Source organism: Tachysurus vachellii, chromosome 22 (genome assembly GCF_030014155.1).
Source record: "Tachysurus vachellii isolate PV-2020 chromosome 22, HZAU_Pvac_v1, whole genome shotgun sequence".
NCBI lineage: Eukaryota > Metazoa > Chordata > Actinopteri > Siluriformes > Bagridae > Tachysurus > Tachysurus vachellii.
In genome coordinates this window covers 17,142,886-17,152,023 of record NC_083481.1, presented here as the reverse complement: position 1 = coordinate 17,152,023, position 9,138 = coordinate 17,142,886, and the positions used below count along the sequence as shown (strand labels likewise).

Below are 9,138 nucleotides of genomic sequence, written 5' to 3'. Positions count from 1 at the left end.
TTTTAATGTCACTCATTCCATAGACTACACCTAAAGTGTTAGGAATCTCAGGAATCTAAAGTTCACTATTCCACAAGCTCTTTGAAAAGCTCCGTTTTGCTGCCGATTGGAAACTTTCCAAGTGTCCTTTGGCACTGTTCTAAATGTCCAGAGAGAAAAAGAAGAATTTGTATCTCTAAAAGTCTGACTGAAAGCTTTGAATCAGTAAAAACAACATCCACTCATCAGCCTTGTGCTCATCAGATTTCCACTGAATATTTAATAAGAGTAAAAGGTTAAATTGTGCATGCTGTTAAACCGGTGCAAAGCTACAGGGACAAACTTTGGAGCCATGTCCTGGCTGATCAGCCATGTTTGTGCTAAGATGGACTTTATGTAAGTTTCCCTTTTTTGGCAGCTTGGTGTACAAAGTACAAATTCCTCTGATGTGGAAAACAAAGTAGGTCTGACAAATTACTGTCAAAATGTTAAGACGCTTTACTAAAACATTTACTGAAATTTTCAATCATTTTTTTATCACTCATCTCTACATGTCACTATAATAGACCTATTCACACAGACGCGCTCACACACAAACAGACGCGCTCACACACAAACAGACGCGCTCACACACAAACAGACGCGCTCACACACAAACAGACGCGCTCACACACACAAACACACAAAAACACAGACGCGCGCGCACACACAAACACAGACGCAAACACACAAATACACAGACGCGCGCACACAAAGTTTATAAAGAAGCCACAAAGTGACTTGTTTTTTTCTAAGAAGCCCCCTTCATACATATTGCGTATACATTTCGTGTATTGTATTTTATATATATATATATATATATATATATATATATATATATATATATATATATATATTTTTTTTTATATTATATATATATATATATATATATATATATATATATATATATATATATATATACACACACACATATATAAAATCAGCACAAGTATCGTGGTTGTATTTTGACATACGTCTAACCCTAAGTAAACTACTGCATGCTCTCCAGATCCACCAGATTAACTGGTACACACAGAATAACTGGCACTCATAGATTAACTGGTACTCACAGATTAATGATTAACTGGCACTCACAGATTAACCGGTACACACAGACAGATTAACAGGTACACACAGACAGACAGATTAACCGGTAGACAGATTAACAGGTACCCACAGACATTAACAGATTAACCGGTACCCACAGACATTAACAGATTAACCGGTACCCACAGACATTAACAGATTAACCGGTACTCACAGACAGATTAACAGGTACACACTCACACACAGATTAACAGGTACACACACACACACACGGATTAACAGGTACACACACACACACGGATTAACAGGTACACACACACACACACGGATTAACAGGTACACACACACGGATTAACAGGTACACACACACGGATTAACAGGTACACACACACGGATTAACAGGTACACACACACGGATTAACAGGTACACACACACGGATTAACAGGTACACACACACGGATTAACAGGTACACACACACGGATTAACAGGTACACACACACGGATTAACAGGTACACACACACGGATTAACAGGTACACACACACACACGGATTAACAGGTACACACACACACACGGATTAACAGGTACACACACACACACACACACGGATTAACAGGTACACACACACACACACACACGGATTAACAGGTACACACACACACACGGATTAACAGGTACACACACACACACGGATTAACAGGTACACACACACGGATTAACAGGTACACACACACACACACAGATTAACAGGTACACACACACACGGATTAACAGGTATACACACACACACACACACACACGGACTAACAGGTACACACACACAGATTAACAGGTACACACACACACACACACACGGATTAACAGGTACACACACACACACACGGATTAACAGGTACACACACACACACACACGGATTAACAGGTACACACACACACACACGGATTAACAGGTACACACACACACGGATTAACAGGTACACACACACACGGATTAACAGGTACACACACACACACACACGGATTAACAGGTACACACACACACGGATTAACAGGTACACACACACACGGATTAACAGGTACACACACACACGGATTAACAGGTACACACACACACGGATTAACAGGTACACACACACACGGATTAACAGGTACACACACACAGATTAACAGGTACACACACACACACACGGATTAACAGGTACACACACACACACACACGGATTAACAGGTACACACACACTGATTAACAGATTAACAGGTACTCACAGTGTGCGTGTCCTCCTGCAGCTTGGCTCCATGGTGCTGCAGTGAATAACACGACTCTCCCACAAACTCCTCACTCCTTTTCACTCTCTTCTCCTTGTTCCATTTCTGTCTCCTCAATAAAAACACCGGATTTTCTCTTCGACTGAAACTCAGTTCGTGCTCAAAGTCCAAACCCAGCGCCGCTGAAACCAATAAAACTGCAAGCGGCCAGCACACGGCTTTCATAGTTACTATAAACAGCATAAAAACTCGGTTATTTGTGTCAAGTATTTGTTTAAAAGTTGAACTAAAAGTAGTAAAAGTCGTCGCGCATCACTGTGGTGTAACGGTCACATATCTGCCGTGTCGCGAGCCCTAGCGGTCTCGTGCGCCACTGGTGCGCGAGTTCAGATCGAATTAGGAAGGTGTGGTCTAAGCGCCTGATTGGTCCATTCAATCCGCCCACTCGGGCATCTAAACTCACACGATTTGCCTCCGAACATCATAAGCAGAATGTGATTGGACAGCCCAACTGTCGCTCTAAATCAGTTAGCCCGAGTCGGAGAATAATTAAAAGGGTCGTAGATAAATGGAAAGTAGGTTAGCCACGCCCCCTGGTGACGGAGGTCGCTGATTGGTTGCTAGGGCACCAGCCTCTTGTCCTATGACACAAGGGAATCCCTAATAGTAGCTTTTTAAAGAGATTCTCAAAAACAAAACAAATAGATTTCAGTAGTTGTTCTGAGTCTCCATTGATCTGATGAATCAAACAATCATGAATCAAATATTTACCATCTAACATTCAATTATATTATGTTAATATCTAGTATTAGCCAAGAGAACCTGGGAGCTAGTTAGCAGAACACACTCAGGTTATGTGGTTGGTTAGAGATTCTTTATCAATCATATCAAAGATGATCATAAGCCCAAAAGCTTGTTTTTGTTTTTTTTAGGCCCAAAGGCAAAACAGAAAAATTGTAAATGTGCTGCTGTAAACAAATTAAATATACACATTAGCATTATCACCCACTGAAATCGTGACCTCTTTACACTTTGATATTCTGGTCACGAGTCCAAAATCGCGAGAGCGAGAACACATATTGTGAAAGCTCACCACTAGAGCTGAACTCTCACGAGGTGCTCGGTGGCACGTTCAAATAAGAACTGCAAGTATGATAAATCAGACCCCCTGTACATCATTCACACAACACTCAATTTTTCTTGACTACAATTTTATTGGCGCATTGATTTGTAACAAAAAACATACCCCCCACCCCTGCTGTTTTTTTACTCCACTGCAAGTACTGGTGTTCTGTGGTATGTACAGAACTGTAGAAATAATTGAGTATCCTGAATTGACAGAGGAAACAAACAAAAAACAAAAAAAAACAGTATAAAGAGTGGATGCCGGGCTGAAAAAAAGCAGCCAGGCTGCTGTTACGTTCACTGTTATCCATCTGCACAGAAAACATCAGAGAACATCAGTTAGGCCTGTGCAGGACTGCTCTAGATGTCCTTGATGACGTCCTCGAGTTCCTCTTTTGTGTACATGTGGAACGTCTTGTTGGGCTCTATTGTAGCCAGCTACAGAGAAACAGAGGTGGGAAATAAAACACAAAGATCATCAGGCTGAGGGTTTTCCTGATCATGAATTCAGCTTGGTCTAAACTGCACCATTACGGAGATTATTTATTATATTGAAGATTGATCGTTTTATAAAAAAAATCTATACCCTGAGGTCTTTTACTCCTCCACCACAGAAGTGTTTCAAGAATTTATAATTTTAAATTTAATTATGAATGATTTGTCATAACTGCTCTTGGTTTATAGTTACATTATAGATCATCTATATGAAACAACTCAGATCCAGTCACTTCTTAAGCAAACTTATGTTTTTATTTTACTTCCTTACTTATAGAGCTGCGCGATTAATCGTTATTATCGATTAATTCAAATTTGTGGTTTATGTCGATGTTGAAAAACAAAAATCGATTTTCCCCCAAAAACATCCACCCCCACCCCCACCCTGGGATTCACACATGGGAAATATGAATTACAACATGGCAGCGTGCTCTGACGAAACCAAAGAGCTTATGCCCAAGAGAGGCGCGGAATGGTTCAGGTTCGCAACTTCAAACGTTGAACAAGCCAAACCCGCCGTAAAATTTGTCTGAAGTTTGTGGCAACTAAAGGAAGCAGCATGACCAATTTATTCCAGCACCTCAAACAGAACCATGTTGTTCAATGGGAGGCGTGTAGCGCTGCGAGCTAAAAAAAAAGACAGCGGCTGCCTTAAAACACCGGCTAAATAGCAGGTAAACATAGTGGACACATTTTCCCACTGTATCCCATATGATAAGCAGGGGCCTCCATGGAAAGATTTTACTGATGCTGTGGCAGGTTACATCGCTAAATAAAGACATTCTGCCCATATACACAGTTTAAAAGCCTGGATTTATTCATATGCTCAAAATAATCGACCCCCGGCATGAGTTTCCAAGCGGAAAGTATTTTTCATTAGTTGCTCAAAAAAAACAACTAAAAAGCTATTGTATAGTCTCTGGTTATTTATGCGTTTTTTATTAATCAAATTTCGATTCGGAAATCGAATTTTGTCTCAAAAAAAAATCGGAGATTCAATTTATAGGACATATCGCCGAGCTCTACTTACTTATTATTATGAAAAAGAAGCAAGTATAAACTCCTCTGTCCTGATGATTATACAACATCTAAGAACTGTTACTGATTTGTGTTAAATGGGTGTGTGTGTTGTGGAATAAAGTTTACCTCAATGTTAGTAGCGTTCAGCTTCTCCTCCATCACCTGCTTCAGGATGGTGAGAGAAGACTTAATGGCTTCTTTTAATGTCATGGACTGAAACGGCAGGGGTGTGAGGGTGGGGGACAACAACAACAAAACAACGTTAATTTAACCTTAAACAAAACTTTACTCGACATCATTAATCACCTGACTAGCAGCTCGCTCATTATCTACTACTGCGGCCTGTTTTACACTTTAAAAAATGCTCTAATGAACATAAACTGGACGGTCTAAAAAGGTCTCTCATAAGGAACCTGTTTATCTGGAAGTAACAGTAAATCTGAACTCCATGTGAATCAGTCACTCTGGTGATCACTTTTCAAGCACAAGTAAATGAGCTGCTGTGTCGTGATGATCGGAAATAGGAATACATTCTGTACCGAGTCCATTTTTATTGCAATTTGTTGTTTTGGAATAAAGCGTTTTTACAAAGCTAACCCATTTGTGTCATGAGTAGGCTATTTCACGTCTATTGTGTACCTACCTTGTGGTAGACTTCCTGCAGAGAGCTCTGGGCGCCCTCGGATGCTGACCCGATCGCCCTGGCATCGCACTGCACGAACGTCCCCGACGGGTCCATGTGGTACCTGCAAAACAAAACAGACAAGCCTCAACACGTGGAGGACGAACAAACAATCAACTTTTACACTGAATGCTTTTATTTCCAGTTAGGATTCAAGCAGGAGCTTCATGATCTTGTTTAATAGGATTCACTGATTATTAGTAATGCACGTTATAGATTTGTGTGATGTGCTGTTGGGGATGCTTACAGCTGCGGTCCCTTTTCATCCACACCTCCAAACAGCAAGGCGACACCAAAGGGACGGCTCTGAGGACGGGGAAGAAAACGGATTTATATATATTATATTACACACACACACACATACACATATACATATATATATATACATATATATATATATATATATATACATATACATATACATATATATATATATATATATATATATATATATATATATATATATATATGTATATGTATATATATATATACACATACATACATACATACATACACACACACACTGATAGGAGGATATTGATCGTCTGAGACATTTTTAACACTCAGAAGGACCTTACCATGGCACCGGGGTCTGCATCCTCCTCTCCGAACTGCAAAGCCAGGTTGGACACAGCCTGCGTCACGCTCTCTACCGTCATCGTCTCGTTGTAGGTAAACCAGTGATTCTGCGGTAGGTACATTCAACAGTAAAGCATAATTTAAAAAAAACGATAATACTGAGAACCTCTGATATCTGAGTAAGAAATAAGGCATAAGCTGACACCGACCTGTGTTTCCACTCTGGCTTTGTCAATAAGTGTTTTAGCGTCAGCAATCAGCCCACTCATAGCACAACCTGTAGATAAACAATTTAATTTACATCTCATTCTGCTTCTCCATCTCGTTTGATTTTCTCTTTGTGTTGTACATTTTTCTTTAAGTCTAAAGCAGGGGCTTTAGATGGCACGGTGGCTTATGCTGCGTTTTGCAAAAATTTAACACAAGATCGTTTGCAGGTTCACAGAGGACACTTTACCAATGTGAGTGTCGATCTCTACGATCTTCTCGATGCTACTGGGCTCCATCAGGGAAGAGGTGATTCTCTTCTCCACAGCGAGACACACTCCTTCTGACGTCTGAATGCCGATGGCCGTTGAGCCCAACTGCAAAACGACAGGAAAGAGCATGTGGAACCATGAAATCCATAAATAGTCTAATTTCAGCGTCGCACCTTTAACCAAGCATTTAAAAGTGAAATGAAGAAATAAGAATGAACACCAGAAGAAATCTAGAGGCAGTGACACGGATTAATAAAGAATAGCGAAATCATATTTAATGGAAATTTCCCACTAGTGTCCTGCTGATTATATTTTACACAAGGATACTAAGATACAGTCAAACTGAAGACACTACAACAGCCACTTTTTCCACTTTCTCTGAACTTGTGAACATGTTACATGCTCGAACAAACAAAATACCTTAATCGCTTCGATGGCATACTCCACTTGAAAAAGTCTTCCTTCTGGAGAGAAAGTGTTCACGCCTCTACGGAGAGAAACGTCTCGTTAAGACGTTATGTCAAATGTGTGTGAAACAAAGCAGCAAGTGGGCGAAAAAAAGACAAAAAAAAAGTGCCTGCAAGTCTTCTCTGTGTGAAACACATCTATTTGGTGAATTCAGAGTAACAAGAGGATTATAAATGAACAACATGGATAGTGAGAAACATGATCATCTCTGTATGATGTACACTGTCATGACTCAACGAGACTGAACTGAAAGTGAAAGTTCCCTCTGTATTAAACCAAGGACATTAAACCACTTTCTCACCTGTCATATTCTGATCTTGTCAGGAACATTCTGAATCGTCTAAAAAAAGGAAATAAATAACAGAGTTAGTTATTTAGCATGAGCTACTCCTGCTAGACTGAGTGTTTATATGAACAAGTGTCGTTAGCCTGGATGTGGGAAGGCCTCGACCATTTCCCAAATCTGATTGGTTGAGCCTACAACAGAAGGCGGGCAATCCCAGATTTCCGTCAACACTATTGGTTGAATTGTTCGTCAATCGTACTCCATGTTCCCATTCAAGCTCGCGCTAGCTAAATTATCGCTCTAATTCATAGCTTCTTGCTGTTTAAGTTCTGCTTATTTAGAAAAACGTACATTATCAATTTATAGTTATATAAAATCCGTCTAAATAATGAAACAGTAGAAACATATCGCATTGTATTTCGTCATAAGCAAACTGACAGCTATTAGCTAAAAGCATGGACACACTGTTAGCCAGCTAGCTAAGCCGGAACATCTCATTTCCCACCCGTATTTAGGCAAACAGGTCCTCGGCGCTGAGTAATATCTGCCACAATGCGGGTGGGAAACAAAGTCGGCAAGTAAGTCAAGTTAGCCGCGGCGCTCGCCGGTAGTCTTATCCAGTCAAACTCTTATTTTATCACTCTTATAAATCCCTTTTAAAACGTGTTTGTGACTTTTCATACATTTTAGTTAACGATAGTTAAACGAACATCTTACCTCCTCTTGCAGCAGAGTGAGTTTGCTTGTTTCAGCAGAGCAGGAAGTGCATCTGTATAACGGTCCGCAAGAAACACTCGCACGAAAATACTATTAGTTCCTAGCTAAAATAGATACCCGTTTCTTATAAATAAAAAAAAACCTGTGCGACTTACAAATTTATAATACAAATAAATATTATTATTTATAAAAAACAACTTTCTGTATATAAACGCTACATGGAAATCTTTAATTGTATGTAAAAAAGTTTTAAACATGTATTTATTATACAGACTGCTGAATGTACAAATCACCAGATTATTATTAGGTTATTATTAGTATTATATAGTATAGTATAATATTAGTAACAATTAACTATTATTAACTATTATGAACTTCACAAGAAATAAAAACAGACGCTGATGAGGGATTGGTGCGTCATATAGTGATAACAGGAGAGGTTTCGTAGAAGTAATATCACTACATCAAACATGATTACATATGGGTAAAAGATAATGTCATACACTTTACATTGACAATTGTTGGGAAATATTTGTGGCATGTTGTTTATAGGAAAAAATAATTTGGAGGTCATGACAATTGGGCTTCATAACCTTGCTTATTTTCCTATAACAATGTTTACATAATTTCCACCCAAATAAATAAATAAATAAATACACTATATAGCCAAAACTATGTGACCACCTGACCATCACACACTATGTGGTTCTTTCCCAAATTGTAGTCAATTCAATTCAATTCAAGTTTATTTGTTATAGCGCTTTTTACACTTGACATTGTCTCAAAGCAGCTTTACAGAACATAAACATAGAACAAAAGGGTATTATAAAGAATAATATAAAGATTAATATGATACAAAAATTCAAGATTAATATTAGATATATTTAAATGTTTTTGTATTTATCTCTGATGAGCAAGTCTGAGGTGACTTGAACGGTAAAGGAAGGAACCTTG

General features: G+C 39.0%; 2 protein-coding genes across 2 annotated transcripts in view; both read right to left on the bottom strand.

Moving 5' to 3' along the window:
* The window catches only part of sort1a (sortilin 1a), an 18,785-nt gene extending 16,050 nt beyond the window's left edge, over positions 1-2,735 (bottom strand). The window contains exon 1 of the mRNA XM_060857522.1: positions 2,334-2,735. Within this exon, the coding sequence (XP_060713505.1) occupies positions 2,334-2,576 (243 nt within the window). The 5' untranslated portion in view covers positions 2,577-2,735. The remainder of the gene's footprint in view (positions 1-2,333) is intronic.
* Positions 2,736-3,527: 792 nt separating this feature from the next.
* psma5 (proteasome 20S subunit alpha 5) lies at positions 3,528-8,294 on the bottom strand. Its single transcript, XM_060858516.1, has 10 exons — positions 8,185-8,294; positions 7,483-7,521; positions 7,134-7,200; positions 6,692-6,818; positions 6,444-6,511; positions 6,234-6,341; positions 5,903-5,961; positions 5,617-5,719; positions 5,100-5,186; positions 3,528-3,896 (listed from the first exon to the last, which is right to left on the bottom strand). The coding sequence occupies exons 2-10, from the start codon at positions 7,509-7,511 to the stop codon at positions 3,819-3,821; spliced, it is 726 nt and encodes a 241-aa protein (XP_060714499.1). The 5' UTR covers positions 7,512-7,521; positions 8,185-8,294; the 3' UTR covers positions 3,528-3,818.
* Between the last annotated feature and the right edge of the window lie 844 nt (positions 8,295-9,138).

Bases quoted from the DNA above. Each gene is read 5' to 3' on its own strand.
- psma5 (XM_060858516.1), bottom strand. From the start codon at position 7,511: ATGTTCCTGACAAGATCAGAATATGACAG. The intron at 6,512-6,691 runs GTAAAGTGTCCT...GTTTATCTACAG, and splicing joins AGAGATCGACACTCACATTG to GTTGTGCTATGAGTGGGCTG. The intron at 5,720-5,902 runs GTAAGCATCCCC...TTTGTTTTGCAG, and splicing joins GATGAAAAGGGACCGCAGCT to GTACCACATGGACCCGTCGG.